At 45.5% G+C, this 18,708-nt stretch overlaps 1 protein-coding gene across 4 annotated transcripts; it reads left to right on the forward strand.

The window, feature by feature from the left end:
* Positions 1-431: 431 nt before the first annotated feature.
* Positions 432-18,328, forward strand: SLC30A10 (solute carrier family 30 member 10). 4 transcript variants are annotated; one of them, XM_073884059.1, is made up of 5 exons: positions 432-1,850; positions 3,481-3,558; positions 10,227-10,466; positions 13,087-14,215; positions 17,887-18,328. In XM_073884059.1, the coding sequence occupies exons 1-4, from the start codon at positions 1,703-1,705 to the stop codon at positions 13,584-13,586; spliced, it is 966 nt and encodes a 321-aa protein (XP_073740160.1). In that variant the 5' UTR covers positions 432-1,702; the 3' UTR covers positions 13,587-14,215; positions 17,887-18,328. The 4 variants fall into 4 exon arrangements, with proteins under 4 accessions (XP_073740160.1, XP_073740161.1, XP_073740159.1 ...); XM_073884060.1 differs by having other exon boundaries at positions 438-1,200; XM_073884058.1 differs by having other exon boundaries at positions 1,708-2,821.
* The last annotated feature ends 380 nt before the right edge of the window (positions 18,329-18,708 follow it).

Consider the following 18,708-nt stretch of genomic DNA (forward strand, 5'->3'; position numbering starts at 1 on the left):
TGACATCTGGGGTTCAAAAGTAATTCTTGCATGCATGTGCCATCGTGCTAATATTAATACTAGTGTGCTGATGATAACGTGTGCCCACGTTGCCCATCCCTCCTCCTGCCCAGTCTCTTCTTCCTCACCCCACACTTTTTCTTCCTGTCTTTTTTTTTTTAAATCAACAGCTAACAAGTTGTTGAGTGCTTACTATGTGCCAGGCACTATTATAATGACTTTACACATATTAACCCACTTAATCCTCACAAACATATGAGAAGACACTACTATTATTCCCTTCCTACAGGAGTGAAAACCAGACCAGGCATTAAGGAATTTGTCCGAGGCCAAACAGCTTCAAAGCTTTCATCAGCCTTTCTATGACTCTTTATTTCTTTTAAATCACTGACCATTTGAATACTCGTGTTTAGAGATACTTTTTTTTTTAGAAGATTTTATTTCATTTATTTGAGAGAGAGAAAGAGTGAGAGAGAGAGCACAAAAGGGGGTAGGGTCAGAGGGAGAAGCAGACCCCCTGCCGAGCCCGGAGCCCGATGCCAGGCTCCATCCCAGGACTCCGGGATCATGACCTGAGCCGAAGGCAGTCGCTTAACCAACTGAGCCACCCAGGCGCCCTAGAGATACTTTAAATGATCAGTTTCCTCAAGTTCTCAGTGTAGGGGTATTTTCTTGGAGCCGGGGAGGGAAGGCTCAGTGGGCTTCTTGAGTTTGGATGCTCATCTTGTGTAAGGTGGCACCTTCAGGTCAAGGACATTTTAGCATGCTTGTCAGGGTCCCTTAGCGCTAGAAGACCAGATTGGGGTTCATAAGGGTAAGACAATGAATGAGGCGAGAATCAGAGTGTGCTACTAGTGGACACAGTTATTTCCAAGTCCAAACCACATGTGTTTCAGGAATGGTTAAAGTTCAGGGGTTAGGGACAGGAGGGGGGAATAGAGAGCACCAGACTTCACAGTCAGATCCTTTTTTGGGAATGAGAAAAGAATACAAAACAAAAAGAAACCAAGAAAGAAAATTGCAAGGGCTCTCCCACCCCTTTCCCTGAACACCCAACAGCAAACACCCTTCCTTCTTCAAGGATTCTGGTGGGCGGCCTCTCCCAGAGTCCTGGGGACAGTTCTCTTTTGGATAACTTTTAATTGGAACAGAGACTGTCGTCAACAGGAAAGGCTTTATTTGGAGTAAACCTTCATGGAGGTCAGTAGATTGAACTTTGAGTATCAGGTCATGCTGTGAGGGACACATGGGGGTGAAGGGAATATTCTGTGCCATGGAAAAATGAGATGACCCAGAGGAGGCCTTGTCCTGACTTCTTTGGCGGTCAAGCGACTTGCGTCGACCCCCCCGGGGAAACTGATTTCTGAGCGCTGGGTGGGCGGGCCATGCTTCCAAAAAAGTATGATCTGTGCTCTCCTCCAGGGCTGCCTGCAGCTCACCTGGGGAGGGAGGCGCTGGGAGGGGAGAATGGGGGACAAGGGACCACGTCGTGCCCTGAGGCGGGTGACGGGAAACGAGAATGCACTCTCGGCGCGAAGGCCACGCGCAAGGAGGGCCGATACAATAGCTAGAGCGCGCGCGCCAGTGGAGCGGGCATGCCGAGCGAGGGCTCAGCTCCAAGCTCACGAAATGCAGGGCAGGAAGCCCCCTGAAGGTTGGGCAGGGTTGGCCGGGGCCTCCCCGGGCTAACGTGGAATCTGTAATGCCAGCAGCGTCCGGGCCCGTACGTGAAGGTGTCCACGTCCACCGCGGCGAACACGCCCCACAGCAGTCAAGGTCCTTACCGCCAGGAGTCAACAGTCAGGTCACGGGGAGGGGAGAGACCCGGGAAGCGGGGTCTGGATCGGCAGGTGAACCCCCCCCCGCCCCGCCCCCCGCCAATGCCTCAGGGTGTCTGGGAGGAGGGCGCTCCAGACACGCCCCCTGTCCCCAGCAGCTCCCCCTCTGCCCAGCGCTATCCTAGAAGGCCAGACATTGGCCCGTGGCCACCTGCCAAGTGGGGCCGGGACCCGGGACCGGGGGAAAGGGCCTCGGAGGCGGCCTGAGGGCCCTCAGAGACTGCCGCCGCGGCCACTCCCTTAGACTCTGGACGTGCGGGGACCGGGGGCGCTCTGCCTCCGCCGTATAAGAAGCGGGAGCAGGGCCCCGCAGCGAGGCCGGAGGCGGGCTCGGGGCTCGGCCGCGCAGGGGCGCCCCCACCGGCGGCGGCTCGGCGACATGGGCCGCTACTCCGGCAAGACGTGCCGGCTGCTCTTCATGCTGGTGCTCACCGTCGCCTTCTTCGTGGCCGAGCTGGTCTCGGGCTACCTGGGCAACTCCATCGCGCTACTGTCCGACTCCTTCAACATGCTGTCCGACCTGATCTCGCTGTGCGTGGGGCTGGGCGCCGGCTACGTGGCGCGGCGGCCCCGCGGGGGCCTGGGGGCCACCTACGGCTACGCGCGCGCCGAGGTGCTGGGCGCGCTGAGCAACGCCGTCTTCCTCACGGCGCTCTGCTTCACCATCACCGTGGAGGCCGTGCTGCGCCTGGCGCGGCCCGAGCGCATCGACGACCCCGAGCTGGTGCTCTTCGTCGGCGCGCTGGGGCTGGCCGTCAACGTGCTGGGGCTGCTCATCTTCCAGGACTGCGCCGCCTGGCTCTCCTGCTGCGGCCCCCGCCGCGGCCGCCCGCCGCCGCCGCGCGACCAGCCCCAGCCGCCGGCCGAGGGCCGCTCCCCGCGCGCGATCGCGGGCCCCCGCCGGCCGTCCGCCGCCACCCGCGGCGTGGCCGCGGCGGAAAGCAAGGAGGAGCAGGGGGCGACCGTGTTCTCCAACGTAGCAGGTGCCTTTCGGTTGCATCCTCTGGACCTCTCTGCCTTGCCCTCCTCCCGCCCGTCTCTTCCTCCGCATCCACGCCCTCTTTTTCTTTCTGGCTGTTGCTGCGGCTGATTCTATGTTGTAAAAAATCCGTGTCCTCTGCAGCCCGGCTTTAATTCTCTGCTGCTAACTTATGACATTCCCCACAGTTTCTTTTGTTTTCTCCTGGATCCTCAGGCCCCCTCTTTTTTTTTTTTTTGCCTCTTTCCCCTTATTCTGTCCGCTTCGGAGTATTGCTTTTCTTAAAAATCAGTTATTATTGGGCAACAGATAGCAACCCCCAGCCGTTGCCCCTTCATCAGATGCTGTCTGCACTTTGTTTTCTCCCTTCCCCTTTGCCCACCCTTCTACCGCCCTGGGAGTTATGGGTTTGGGGGTGGGGGTGGGCTCCCACTTGCCTCTTTTTTTTTTTCTAAACTTGAATGGAAGTGTGAATGAAATCCAAAGGTGGATCACAAGGCTTATATCAAGGCCAAAATGTACTATTCTGGGCTGTGTGTGTGGAGAGGTAGGGGGTCTGATGAGCTAGCAGGAGTTTAAAATAACAAAACCTTTTTTTGAGTCCATTGGTTCTTTTTGTTTGTAGAACTTATACACAACACAAGGTTTCTTCTTTGAATGCAGGTGATTCTCTGAACACCCAGAATGAACCAGAAGAGACTATGAAAAAGGAGAAAAAGTCTGAAGCCCTGAATATCAGAGGTAAGATTGGCTCCAGGTCAATTTGAAACGCTTGTCTGTAATACATACGGACTGTGCTGTACTCTTCGTTTCTGTTTGCCTTTTAATAAAGTGTGTTAGAAAGTAGGCCGGTTGCACGAATAGACTATGACCCTAGTCTCTTACCTAATCCCTGCATTGATTCTGAGTGACACACTAGTTGCTAATGATTTATCCTTGCTCCACTTAGATCCAGGCTAATGCTGCCTGTTCCAGAGCCTCACAGATCAGTAGCATGCTATTACTTTACTTGATTTTGCCCAGTCGTGGGTATTGCTAACGTAAAATGAGGCTGATTTTATTTGAATGTAATTTTGATCAAAGTGAGAAGAGAGCGGGTGCCTGCATCCAACGTGGCATTGCTGACTGACCCTCACGCCTCACTTATTTCTGCCAGAAATCTGTGTCTGGGATGGGTCTCTTGGCTTCCTTGAATCTCTACTTCCAGGCCCAGAGCGGAGGGTTCTGGTGAGGCACGTGGAAGGCACGTCATTAGCATTCTCCCTGCCTTGTGCTCAGGGTCACAGGCGCTGGGCAAAGGTTAGCCCAGGGAGTTCGGAGGTGCATTTCTCACCAGATACTGACATTGTATCCAACATCTCTCTCTTCCAACTTCTTGGGCAGAGACTTTGCCCAGGTCCTCCATCTCAACTTGGAGGATTTCAACAAAGATTATTTAAGCCTTTACTTCCAGATGATTTGGGGGAAAAGCCTGTGGTAGGGCTTAAATGGAAATAACGTAAAGAAAAAGTAGTCATCTGGGAGACGCTTTCATTTTTGAGAGTCTCCCATCTGTTTTACAAAGTGATACCTGGAATGGATCTGTAGGGAAAATCAGAAAAAAAAAAAAAAACCCCGACAATAACAACAACCATACATGAGCTCCTAAGAATTTCTACGTGAGTCAATTTTTAAAAATTGAACGGCAACAGGGGAATTTCTAAAGTGCTTGGTGGTGAATCTTTTTTGGAAAGAGAGACTCTGTAATGAAAAATCACTATCCTTTCTCTTTCTTTGGGTTCAGTTTAAAATATAATATATGCTATATATATTTTAGATATCAAATACATACTATGTATATTATATATATATCATAGATTTTCCATAGCACTTTAATTTTGCAAAGCACATTCCGTTAATTATCCATTCTCATGCTGTAGAGGAGGAGAACAGGTAGGTGAAAAGAGGCTGAGAGGACTTAGGAGTGGGACCAGTAGATATTGTGACCTTGTTTGGGAAGCATGATATATGAAACTTGCCGCATGATCATGAAACTTGTCGCATGATCATGAAACTTGTATGATCCGGCCGATCTTGAGTCTAAAGTTGTTGGAGCTCCTGGTTGGAAAAATGCCCTCGGTAGAGCCTTGCTTTAGCTGGCTCGGCCCTGTGCTCCACAGGTACTGAGCAGCGCGCACCTGTAGCTTCCACCAGAGGTGAATGATGCGGTGGCCGAAAGTTTGAGATCTGGGCTCAGGATGCCGGGGTCTGGGGTCTTGGCTCTGCTGTTGAAGACTCTGACTTGGGGCAAGTTTGGGGACTTCTCTAAGCTTCCAATTCCCTCATCTTTTAAATAGTGTCTACTTGAGGGGGTGACTGTTCGATAAAACATGTCAAGTGCTTGGGCGATGTGGAAGGAAAAGCCTGTTAATGGAGTGCATGCTTTGTGCCAGACACCGTGCAGGCGTGAGTCACTCGCATTTGTAAGAATCTCATCAGGTGGGAGCTGTTGACTGTCAGGTAGTGAGTGGAATTGCTGGGCTCAACCCTGCTGCCGAGGTGAGGGTAAGCGCTCCGGGCCCTGCCGTGGCTCCCAGGAGCCTCTCCTTCTTTCTTTCAGGCCAAGTGGGAGGCTGGCCTCCCCTTAGGTCGTGTGTCCTCATCTCGGAGCCATGATTCAGAGAAGGCGTAGAAAGGCCTTAGTGGGAATGGACTCCACCCCCTCGATTTGCAGATAAGGAGACAGGGTCCCGTGAGTCTGGTGACTTCCCAAGTCACCCAGGCTGGCAGCTGAGGCGGGGCTGGGCTCCTGGGCTCCTACTTCTCATTTCCACCTCTTCCCAGTCTTGCACATTGCCTGTGCACTCCACGCAGGGTGGCTTGCTTCTCCAGTGTAGACAGTCCACTGGGTGGTTACACTTATTTTTTTTTTTTAAGATTTATTTATTTACTTATTTGAGAGAGAGAGAATGAGAGATAGAGAGCACGAGAGGGAAGAGGGTCAGAGGGAGAAGCAGACTCCCCGCTGAGCAGGGAGCCCGATGTGGGACTCGATCCGGGGACTCCAGGATCATGACCTGAGCTGAAGGCAGTCGCTTAACCACCTGAGCCACCCAGGCGCCCTGAGTGGTTACACTTTTGACCTTTAAGCCACTGCTTGAGAAAACAGGACTGTCCCCCCAGATCTGCAGGGGAGCAAATGACTGGCGGGGATTCTTGTGAACAAAAATCATTTCTGGATTTTCATTAGTGTTTCTCTTATTTCAGTGGAAAAAAACCAAATGCCTTCTGAGAAACACAGTCCATCTTCTGCAAAGCACAGTGAAACCACAAACCTTTATAAATTCTCGTCAATTTTAGTTGTTGATTTTATTTAATAGGATCAAATGTGATACATTAAAAACTGTTGCAACAGAGTGTCAGAAAGATTATTAACTTTTTGTATTTCAGTACAAATATAAATAGATAAACTGCAATCCTGACATCATTTGAAAATAAGTCTCCTTTGATGAGATTTTTTTTTCTAATTGTTTTTTTCCAGTAAGAAAGAACTCCTCCTTCCCCATAACCACTTGTTAATGCCCAGGGCTAATGCACTGTGTTTCTGGTTATCAACACATTCAACAACACTGATGGCTTTTTTAAGGCCTGGGACACATTAAATTCCAACTTATGTCAAATTGCCAGTTTTTCTGAGTTTTTAAAAAAATCTCAAGACAGGAAGTGAGGGCCAACTGTTGAGGTGTCCTGTCATTGCAAAGCTCCCTTGTGAACAGATAATTGAGCTGTCTACCAAGTGTCGATCTTCGTCTCTCAGATAATGCTGCCTGACTTATCTTTCTGAATCACAGATGTGATCCCATCAGAATCTGCTCAGAAATCTTTGCTGCTTCCAGAATAAAGTCCTAACACTGCTGACATTCAAAGGCTTGCTGTTCCGGTGCCAGTAGTCCTTTCTAGACATTTCTGCCCTTTTCTTCACCCCTTTGCTGCCCCACCACCTCTCCTAGACCCTGAACTGTCTCTCCTGCCCCTCCATCCCCATCTAAATGCACACCTACAGCGAGGTGACCAGTGCTCAGTCAGGCAGATCTGGTTCAAGGTCAACCTCTGCCTTTTACTAGCTGGGTGACCTTGGGCAAGTAACTTAACCTCTTTGAGCTTCAGTCTCCTTGTCGGTATAATGGAGATCACAACAGCAGCACTGTGCGGTTGTGAGTGTTGCATGAGTGGCTGGAATAGCACAGAGGACACACTCAACGAATCGCGCTCATTACCGTTGTCTCCATCAGTTCTGGGCGCTTCATCTCAGTGGGCTTTCAGACATCGTTTCAATAGACTCTTCAGAACTAGTCTCCGAGAGAAGTGTGACAGATGCCGTTCTCATCCCCATTGCACAGAGGAGAGTCCTGTGACTAACAGAGGTTGACTTTGGCAAGGTCCATGGCTCACGGAAACCGTCAGGGTCTGTGACTTCATTCTGAGGGCACCCCGCTGCCTGTCAGTCACGTCCCCATCTGCAGCCTCCCTGGAGCTCCCTGCCTGGAACACTTCCTCTCTGAGTTCTCTCTGCCTGGAACTCTGCTGCCGGTTGAGGTCTGTCCCCCCTTCAGAGTCCTGCCCAACTGCCCCATCTCTCAAGATGCCATCCTTGAGGTGTCCCCTCACAGGGACTCACCGCCCCCCAACTCCGAGGTTCCTGGTGCGCTTCTCCGAGGATCCTGCCGGTGGACTGTGGTCCCTGGAGGATAATGACCAGGCCTTCTTCATCTTTGCACAGGAGGCCAGAAAACACACTCTAATATCCAGTCTCAAGAATTTAAGGAGATCATGCTTTAAGCAGTTTTTCAAACTGAAAGCCATGATAGTTTGGGTCACAAAATCAATTTATTAGAATATGATCAGCATTTAGAAAATGAACCAGAATTGAACGAAATAGAATAGAAAGCAGTAATAAATCACATGTTGGGACAGGCTTTGTTTTTTCATGCTTGTTTCAGTGCGTGTCTCTGTGTGTGCTAGGAGGCAGAACCGGATTCTAACTGTGGGTTATGGGGAAAACAAGTTTGAAAGCTATTTTATATAATTGTGAGGGGCTAATAGTGAGATTTCTTAGGAGGAGAACCTGAAATGGGAATCTAGGACTTCTGTGAGGAAGGATGCACAGTGGTTCTCTAGTTAGACTATGCCAGATTTATATCCCTACTCGGGCACTTTCTAGTTGTGTGATCTTGGATAAGTTACTCAGCTATTCCATGCCTCAGTTTCCTCATTTGTAGAATGGGGAGAGTAACCACTTCAGAGAGTCCTTCAAAGGACTTAATATGTAAATACATGGAACATACTTACAACAACGTCTGATGCATATATGTTAACTGGCAATACAATTATTATTATTAAGTAAAAGGCAGCAGCTATTCTATGTCATGGGAGTTATGACCGACCAACCAGAAAATACTGTTTCATTGAGTGCCACATTGTATGCTTCTAGTGCCAAAATATAAACACAAGAAATGCAGAGCATGACCCTCATCCTCACGTCACTTTGTGTCTCATGGAGGAAACGAGGCTGTCATGCAGGAAACAGAGGATGACAACTGTCTCAGGCAGTGAAAATGATGTCAAGTGCAGATAGGAAATACTTGGTCTTCATATTTTTATAGTATCACTTTGTACTGCCCTGGGGAAGGTTCAGGCTTTGATCTTCAGGTTTCCCTGGAGGAACAAGGTATATAAGACCTACTTTTGGGATTTTCTCTTTGTGGCTCGGGACAGGGACTGGGGAGTAAAAAAGCTCTTTTGTGGGTGGGGTGGGGGGAAAGGGGCACAGAATTAGAAGATGGAATTGTTTAATGTATTTGTTGAACCAGAATTCTGTTCTAATACCTAACCATTCAGCGAGAAGGAAATATGGAGATATTTTTTATTCCTGTATTATTTTGGGGTGGGGGGCGAGGTGGCCACAAATTGCATTTAGTATGTTTACAGAATGCTATTTTGCCTCTGATGCTACTCAGCTACTCAGAATCCTAAAAGTATTGCTAAAAAGCAACATTAGCCCAATTAAAGCATCTTCCAAGTGAGACTGTTTGGTTGTAGCCACAAGTGAGTTATTAGGATTTTAGATTATTATTAATTCAACTGAATGGATCTGTGGGATACTTGGAGAGACAAAATGAATCTTTCTTAATCTATATGCTTTCTTCTAGAGCAGGGCTCTGGGAGTTTTATTTGAGTTTTAATCCCCTGGTGATCTTGTTAAAAATGCAGAATTGGATTCCACAGATCTGAGGTGGGGCCTGATTCTGCATCTCTCACCAGCTTCTGGGGGATGCTGATGCTGCTAGTCGGCACACCATGCTTTGAATAGCAAGCGTCTTTTGTTTTCTGCAAAAAAAAAAAAATCACCTGGTGTTTATATTTTTATAATCCTTCTGACAAGATTTTCACCTAAATCCCAGTTTAGTCTGTGTCTCGCATACAACTGGACACCCAGATCTTCTGTGTTAGGATTGCATATTTTCTGTATCATAATCAAAACCTTTAAGGTTGAGTCCCTTGATTAAAGGCAACCACGATGTTTGTTATTATCTCTTTAATTTTAATTTTATTTTATTGTGACAAATGGCTCTTTATTCAGTGGCAGTGTTGCTGGAGTCCCTTCTTAATGACCTCTTGAACCAGTTTGAATGACCCGGACTAAGTGAGGAGTAGGCAAAGACACGTAGGGAAGGGGGGAAATGGATCAAGGAAGAGGAAAGACAAGGAATAACAAGAACAACTCTCTCTCTCTCTCTTTTTTCTTTTTTTTAAAGATTTTGTTTATTTGTTTGACAGAGACAGAGAGAGCACAAGCAGGGTGAGCGGCAGGCAGAGGGAGAGGGAGAAGCAGGCTTCCCACGGAGCAGGGAGCCCGATGCGGGGCTCGATTCCAGGACCCTGGGATCATGACCTGAGCTGAAGGCGGACGCTTAATGGACTGAGCCACCCAGGTGCCCCAAGAACCACCCTCTTGATATGTTTTAGTTCCTTCTCCTCTTAAAAATGTTTAAAACCATTTAAGTCGCAGATACTTGTTTGAAAGAATAAGAAACCATTTGCACAGCCTCTGTTTTCCAGTTTGGTGCCTTCTGATGAGTGGCAGGCCGCGGTGGTGAGGCACCATGGGCAGATACAGTCCCTCTTCCCACTGGCGTCTGTAGCTCAGAATCTTCCTAGGCTGTTGCTGGGTCCTGGGATGGTGGCCTAGGGTTTTGTTTTCTGCAAAGTAGCGGACTTTTTAATTTTTTTCATTCGCATCCATCCTGCTGTTTTAACCAAAAGGAAAACAAATAGCAACTGGTCTCAGACTTGGGAACCCGGGTCACTGAGCGTCACGCAGCTCCCGAATTTGAATCGGTGCCTTAGCGGTCTTTCTTTCTTCCTGGCAGGTGTACTTTTGCATGTGATGGGCGATGCCCTGGGATCGGTGGTCGTGGTGGTCACGGCCATCATATTCTACATGCGTCCCCTGCAACCTGAGGACCCATGTAACTGGCAGTGCTACATCGACCCCAGCCTGACTATCGTCATGGTCATCATCATTTTGTCATCTGCCTTCCCACTCATCAAGGAGACTGCTGCCATTCTGCTGCAGATGGTCCCCAGAGGAGTTAACATGGAAGAGCTGAGTAAGTCACATGATGCTTATCTAGAACCATGCCCGCTTAATGCTCCTCCGGCCAAAGGGCCAGCGTTATTTCAGAACCGTGTTTGATTTATGTCTCCTGAAGTACTTTAAATCACCTGGCAATAGAGACATCTATCATATGTTTGGTAGCCTAGGAAGATGACTCACAGCTCCAAGAACCAAAGGTCCTTTGCAACCCATGACTCTCTGACTCACCTGGAAATTTTTGAGAGTATAGTGTTGGGCAAGACCTATGCCTCGGCTCTTACGTTCACATCAAGGCTTTATTTTAATTCCCATAAGGTTACCCTGCCAAGGACTTGATTTTTATTCTCCTTATTCAGAAAATAGGAATCATTCATTCGTATTCTGGATCCTGCTTTCTAGCTAATTGATTTTTTATGGGCACGAAAGTCACCGTGTCTCTTATAACACCATAAAAAGGACCCCTTTTTAAATTCAGGTCATTCATGACCTCCTTCAGTAACGAAACCTGTCTCTTTGCTGTGCTCAAACAGAAGGTCAAACTCTCACCTTAGTTATATGCATCTGAGCATACATAGTTTAGAGACTTTGCAGAGTTTCTAGGTGGGAACTATCCAGATGTTGGTGAGACACTGAATGTGCAACTTTATTTCTAGTGTTTCTAAATGGAGATTATGTTTTTATAGAAGAAGAATTTTCTTGCATATTTGCTGTTATACTATCATTGCTTCACCAGTGAGCCAGTCACCATGAGATAGAGCCCGACCCACTATGAGGCTCAAAGTCGGAAGACCTTACTTCATGACAGATCCCTGAAATGAGGTTTGAATGGGTCTTAATACATTGTATGTCCATGGCTAGGCTTTCCCCTGTGAGGGTGTGATTTGCGGTGGTCAGGGTAGGTCATAGCCCTGTCAGCCCTCTGTTTAGTAGCATGCATTGGGACCAGCTGGTCGAGCCATTGCTAACAGCTGGTGCTTCTCCTAGTCTTTTCCCCTGGATGTTCTTTTCACCTTTTGGAGCCTCCTCTTGGGCAGCATTGCTTCGTTTACAGTCTCAGAGTCAGTTAGGCGTGGTCACCTCTCTGGCTGCTTTGCGGTACAGAGTTAAAACAATCAGCCTTCATTTCCTGCAATCTGCTATCTGCCCAGTGCGGCAGGCAGAGGAGGTGGGGGGTTGGGGAAGGAGATACCCAGGAGCAGATAGGCAGCATGGTCTCTACCTTCCAGGAGCTTGTTTTCCAGTTGAAGAAACAAGATAAACATATCAAAATGATTTGTGATATATAATGGCTTATATTGCCTTTTAACAAAGTTGTGTGTGTATATATATATATTTAAAAACGTTTAAAAATAGATGGTAATAACAGTAGCAACACTTCTATGACACTTATTATATGCTAGTAATGTTCTAAGTGCTTTACTTATATTCACTCATTTTAATCCTGCAAGTAAACCTACGGGGTACTCTCATTATTATTCCTGATTTACAGATAAGGAAACTGAGGCACTGGGGGCTAGCTAAATTACCCAAGGCCATGTCTAAACTGGGATTCAGACTCTGGCTGGCTTACAGGGTCTTTGCTCAGAATCACTATTCTACACCATCTCTCTAAATACATGCTCATTTGAGAAAGTATAGAAGATTTAAATAAAAAAATAGAAATCTCTCATGATCCTGCCACCCAGAAATTACCACTTTTAATATTTTTGAGTCAGTCATTCAATGAAACAAGCTTTAACCTACATAAAATTTTTGTGTGGGTATATACACTGATGTTTGTTTTAAAAAAAGGAAGAAAAAAGTGCCGTATATACAGTATAACTATTTGCTTTTTCACGTAAAGATATCTTATATACTTTTCCTCATGTCTTTAAATATGCAACTTACTTGTTAATGGCTGTTATATTCTTTTATATAATTGATTTAACTATTTCCTCATTTCTATTTTTTTCATTAATACAAAGAACATTACCCAAACCATTTTTGTACATGAATGTTAGGGTATTTCCCTGTAGGTTAAATTCCTCGTACTAGAGCTGTTGGTAAGTTTTTGGTCCATATTGCCAAGTTCTCCCCTTTCAAAAAGGCATCCTACTTTATGCTCCCAACACAGCCTGTTTGGGTGTCCATTCCCTTGAACCTTGGGAATTCTTCTGGGTGTTGTCGAACTTATTTTCTTTTCTTTCTTTTTTTTTTTAAAGATTTTATTTATTTATTCATTTGAGAGAGCGAGAATGAGAGAGAGAGAGAGAGAGAGAGAGAGCACATAAGAGGGGGGAGGGTCAGAGGGAGAAGCAGAGTCCCTGCTGAGCAGGGAGCCCGATGCGGGACTCGATCCCAGGACTCCAGGATCATGACCTGAGCTGAAGGCAGTCGCTTAACCAACTGAGCCACCCAGGCGCCCCCGAACTTATTTTCTTGAATTGCCTTTTATGGGTTCATGATGGATGGCACAGGGACGCAGAGAAGAGAAAGAAGATTATGGGAAAATGTACCCATACAGATAGAGCTCTTTTTCTTCCCATTGTAAATACACCGTTTTGGTGAGAGTGCCTTCAGGGACCATGTCCCTCCCGTAATGGGACCTTGTTTCCAGGAGCCTTTCTCTAATTGTCTGCTCTTCCTTCTTGTAGTGAGTAAACTCTCGGCCGTGCCCGGGATTAGCAGTGTACATGAAGTGCACATCTGGGAACTTATAAGCGGAAAGATCATTGCCACCCTGCACATCAAGTATCAGAAGGACAGGGGCTATCAGGACGTCAGTAGGAAAATTCGAGAAATCTTCCACAGTGTGGGAATCCACAATGTGACCATCCAGTTTGAGCAGGTGGACTTGAAGGACCCCGTGGAGCCGAAGGACTCGCTATTGCTCTGCAGCTCACCCTGCATCTCCAAGGGCTGTGAGAAGCAGCTGTGCTGCCCCCCGGGGGCCCTGCCTCTGGCCCACGTCAATGGCTGTGCGGAGCACAACGGCTGTCCCCCCCTAGACACCTACCCAAGTGATAGCTTCGGTAGGCACGAAACAACACAAGTGGCTGTTGAAGTATCTTTGGACAGCTGCCTGAGTGACCACAGACAAGCTCTTAGCAAAACTCAGGAGGACCAACATTATGTCAACAGCACACATTTTTAATCTGGTCCCCACATGAACAGACTGCGTAGATGAGGCGCTCTGGCTTGTGGAAGGACCTCTGTGGGCTGTAGACACTGATCAAACTGGCGGTGTGCTCGCTCCGTGTTCAACAAGGGGCTGGTGGTCTGGGATGTTAATTGCATGTGTCTGTTAATTTCTGTGTGACCGAGAAGCCCTTTACATTGTCCCGGGTATCTCATGCTGCTTTTCCACAAACTCGTCGTTTCCGTTTGCGCATTTATTTTGAGAAGCCAACTGCGCTCACATACGTGTCAGGGACGCTGAAGGCTGGGACTCCATGGCTGTGGCCGCGGGATTCAAAGTAGTTCCTATTTTAAAGTGATTGGAACGTGTAACTGACTCTCAGGTGAGCTCGTAGCCAAGTACATCGAAAAAGCTTAAGAATCATGATAGCTCTTTTTTTTTTTTTCATTCCACTCGAAGATCACAAAAAAGGAACGTTGGATAGTCCTGTCACTGTGGAAATTTTTTTCTTTGACTCATTTTCGAATAAATGTAAAGTGAACACCTATGGGAGTAGAAAATATTCTCAGAACATGCGAGGGCATGGAGTTCATTGGGGGAAGACAGGAAGAAAAGGCTTTCTGACCACCTCTTCATTTTGTGAGGTAGAGACAAAACTAATGTTTACTTTCCGCTGTGAAATGAATGACAGCTGTAGGGTGCTCCAGATGTTTAATGCATAAAATACTTTTTTTTTTCACTTGGAAGTATGGGAATATTTCCACTTCCTAAGGTATGACACAATACTTAAATGTTGTCTTGCAGAATCAGTCCAGGTGGGGACTGTTCTCATTTATTGCTTAATGACTTATTTGTCCAAATTTCCTTTGGGGTTTTTTTTTTTATATGATCACACTGATATGTGTAACCTTTGCCAGGAGAACATGGGTATTCCTGAGATAGAAGAATATATGACACTGAGTATTCATTCCTGCCAAAAAACCAAGCTAGATTGACTTTTCTTTCACTAGGCATATTTTAAAATATTTATTGTAGTTGCCAACTAGTAACTTGTTGGTAAAGTGTACGTGTAGGGAAAAATGAAAATTAATTTAATTGCTGCCTTTTAATGTGTTTTGAGGAACTTACGATTTTCTTTATTTCCTTTTCTGGCTCTGACCCATATTACCAATTTCAAATAAATTTATTAGACTCTGATTTGAATCCATAATTGACTTACATTAGTATTGAAGAAGGCTCTGTCCTATATTGAACACATTGTTTAGGCAGTAGTATTTTAATCAGAACAGTCTCAAAATAGGTCTGAGAAAGTGGAGATGCCCTCATAGAGAACTAGAGTCTTCCCTGATGGGTTGTAAAATTGACTGGCAATGGTCATCTGTTAGGCTCCAGGCACAGAGTTCTGTTTAGAATCTGCATGGGAGTCAACAGAAATGCTGGGTTGGTAATGGAAAAAGCGCCTGCATTTTTGAGCACTAATACCAGCTTTAAAAAAAAAAATGTCTTAGTGTTCATTCTAAGGCTGAAATAAGTAAGCGGTTGTGATCAGTAGGATAGGAATTTTTTTCATTCATTCCTTCAAAATTTATGATCTGGGTTTAAATTGGCCATGAAGGGACGCCTGGGTGGCTCAACTGGTTAAGCGTCTGCCTTCGGCTCAGGTTATGATCCCAGAGTCCTGGGATCGAGCCCCACATCGGGCTCCCTGCTTAGCAGGGAGTCTGCTTCTCCCTCTGCCTGCCACTCCCCCTGCTTGTGCTCTCTCTCTCTCTCTCTCTCACAAATAAATGAATAAAATCTTAAAAAAAAAGAAAATGGTTAAAAAAAACTTTAAAAAAATAAATAAATTGGCCATGAATAAGGTAAATGCATTTTTACCCCTAGGAGTTTATTGGACTTGTCTCTACAGCCAAAAGAGGGGTAAAAATAAGACAACACTTTCATTTTTAATACTAAAAGTACGGCATGTACTCAAAAAAATCCGGGGGCTTCTCTTTGAAGCTCACCACCGTGATGAGTGGATGAAATTCTAGACAAATGTTGGTTGAGATGTCTTGACTGGAACCAAAGAAGAAATCTGTCCCTCACTTCCAGATTTGAAGGTCTAATTTGATTTCACATCGTTCTGCTTTTATTAAAAGATTAGAATTTTATAGTTTCTGTGCAGTTGGCTAAGGAAATGTGCACTAGTTTATATCCAGATAATGTTCTCTAAGGAAAAGGCACTTAATTCCGATATATCTAAATTTACCTCAGAAAAGTAACTTGATGGACACTTATTCACATAGAGTTCATGTGAAATAATCCCTTTTAAGACAGTTTGAATGTGTTTAATGTTTTCAGACAAGCTGATTAAGTGCAATATTTTTGCATGGGGCTAGGTGGTTTCCTTAGTCATCTCCGGCACTGTGATGCCTGCAGTCTGGGATTTTTACTTGGGTTTTACTCTCCCTTTAGTTGTTTCTGTATTTTAATTCTCCCAAGGAAAGGCAGGACTTTTCTTTTCCTCTTTGAGCCAACCTTGCCTGGTGGTAGTAGTTCTGATGAACAGTGGTTTTACCAATACTGCTTTCCTCTGAGATTAGAAAAATGCTATCGTTTTACTTTAGTGTTCCTGTGTGCTTAGGTCAGTTCCAGAAATCTTTCTCTTTTTTTAAGGAAATGAAAATAATTTTTTAAAAGTTTAGAGCATCCTCTGTGTGTCAGGTCAGGACCAGCCATCCTGCACGCTAACCTGGATGGCGCTTGCTTCTGTCCTCTGTCCTTCTATCTCCATAGAAAGAGTCCTTTCCCCATTATTTCAGCACCGGCTCTGGGATGTCCTGTGTCTGCTTTCATCTTCCAAATGTCAACATTGGTTTTTGAAAATAGAGATGAATTGTTTTCATGACATTTGGCCATTATGAATATTCATTAGGACTACCAGGCTCCATTGTGGACAGGAAAAAAAAATGTATGATCCCTCTAATTATTGATAAAGCATCAATAAAATAGGGAGACATTGTTTGAGGAAGGATTAAAAATATTCTCTATATTGGTTACTTTCTTTTGCTTTTTGCCACCAGCTGGCCAAACTCTAGTGGGGGATAAATCAGGAATGCCAAAATTCAGTAGGAAAGAGTGCTTTCAAGATCAAAGAAATCACTAAGGTGGATTTGGGATTATAAGGCAGCTGCCCCGTAAGTAGTAAGAATTTCTGTTATGCTTTCTCAGCATTAGTGACATTTTCAATTCCTTGCTGTGGGGGGCTGTCCTGTGCATGGTACGATGTTGCACAGCATCCCTGGCCTCTGCCCACTTAGATGCACACCCATGAATCGTGACAACAAAAAATGTCCCCAGACATCGCCACAATCCTCTGCAGGCAAATTGGTCTCTAGTCCTGAGCCACTGAGTTAACCTAAGGGTAGTTGAGAATTACTGTTGATAGAAGTCCCTCCAGAGCTCTGTAGTCATGTTAATAGAATCAGTTCTGCAGAATTCACTCTTCAAAAAAAATATTTTTCAATATTTTTCAAGGAGAGATCAAACTGTTCATCAAAATGACAGTCAACTCTACATAGGAACTTCAGACATTTAAAGAAAAGGTATAATTTGGGGGGAAGAAAGGCTTTCCAAATCTGATTATGCAGATCAGTCAATACAACAGTGAAGGAGATGAAGAAAAAAAGCATTTGTTCTCACTGTTCTGTCATGACCCCTTCAACTCACGAATGTCCTCAGTTTGATGAACTCCCTACAAAATGAGACCAGAAAATACCAGTATGATTGATTCTTGGGACTAAGGTGTTTAATTCACCACCAGTTTTAAACTTGATGATGTTTCTCCTATTGGTTCCAGACAAGCAGCTTAGCTTGGTGCTAAGGACGAGTTCAGATGCTAAAAAACAATTCTGTATTGTCTGTGGTTAGCTTAATCCTTTGCCAACTCATATCACATTTTTTTCCTGGAAGGCAAGGTACATTTCCTGCTTTTAAATATATCTTTACACTCTTGCAATTAAAGACTGCAAAAAAGGACTATATTAGAAAATAAAATGAGGAAACGCGACCTGATTTGGGTTTTGAATTTAGACCGAGCATGCCTGTTCTCTAGCTTTGCCTTTCGTCTGCTAAGTTGTTACCTATTTGTACTTCTGAGTGTATTTGCACCTGAGTCGCCGCAGGTAGGAATGAAGGTATTGAATCAGGAAAGTAGCTGCTCAAATGGAAATTGCCTCAGACCCTAATCCTCACTGTATGTAATCCAAATGTTCTTATGAATTTGGAGATTAGATAATATGGATGTGTCACCTTCGGGAGCTTCTCTTTTCAGGTGTTTTATTCTGGACATTTTTGTTTACATGGAACTTTCTTGAATATGGCTGGATGGATCAACTGTCTCCTCATGGTACAAAGCCAGGCCAGCGATGATGAACCTGCTGTGAATTCTAGTGGGAATCATCCAGGAAGGACGGTGATTTTTGGAGGGAGAGCGACCCCTTCCAGGAGGTCTGAAGTTAATGTTGCAGTATTTTGGAGTTCTGTTGCTTCAAGTCTTCCTTCTGTCCTCACAGGTGATTTTGCCAAAGTGTAATTGTCACATTTGTGGGAACTATTAAAACTTTAAGATATAAAGTTTAAATAACTCATTACTAATTGCATGGGAAATCCCCCAGTAATATATACACATGCGTGCCTGTAACAGTGAAAGATGTTCAATGGTGCAGTAAAATAAATTTAAAAAACCACACACACAATGCATGACTGAGATGTTTGTGGAAATCAGACGGATAACTCGAAGTGGTGGAACTCATTTTGTCTTTGCCGCTTACACTAGTCAGTTTATTCCTCAGTTAATGCTTCAGATCGGTTTTATACTAATGTGGGACTAAGTCTCCATCTCTGCTTTGCTGCAGTTTTCTCTGTACCCCCTGCCACTCTCCACCACCCGCAATGTCACAGGGCCCGTCTTGGCAAAAACGTCCCAAATTGACACAGCTTACTACTTACTGTAGCCTGGACTGACCTGGTTTTCTCGTGGGGTTTGTGCGGTGCTGGGCTGCCCAGCCGGGTTCATGGAGGAGGGGATCTCCTGGGATGTAGGGAATGGCGGAGAGGCTAGGCTTATTTTGGAGAAGGTCTATAGATTTTAAGG

This window comes from Callorhinus ursinus, unplaced genomic scaffold, assembly GCF_003265705.2.
Source record: "Callorhinus ursinus isolate GAN/ISIS: 27379988/994484 unplaced genomic scaffold, GSC_fseal_2.0 scaffold54, whole genome shotgun sequence".
In the NCBI taxonomy this organism is placed as follows: domain Eukaryota; kingdom Metazoa; phylum Chordata; class Mammalia; order Carnivora; family Otariidae; genus Callorhinus; species Callorhinus ursinus.

Bases quoted from the DNA above. Each gene is read 5' to 3' on its own strand.
- SLC30A10 (XM_073884058.1), top strand. From the start codon at position 2,218: ATGGGCCGCTACTCCGGCAAGACGTGCCGGCTGCTCTTCATGCTGGTG. The intron at 2,822-3,480 runs GTGCCTTTCGGT...CTTTGAATGCAG, and splicing joins CGTGTTCTCCAACGTAGCAG to GTGATTCTCTGAACACCCAG. The intron at 10,467-13,086 runs GTAAGTCACATG...TCCTTCTTGTAG, and splicing joins AGTTAACATGGAAGAGCTGA to TGAGTAAACTCTCGGCCGTG.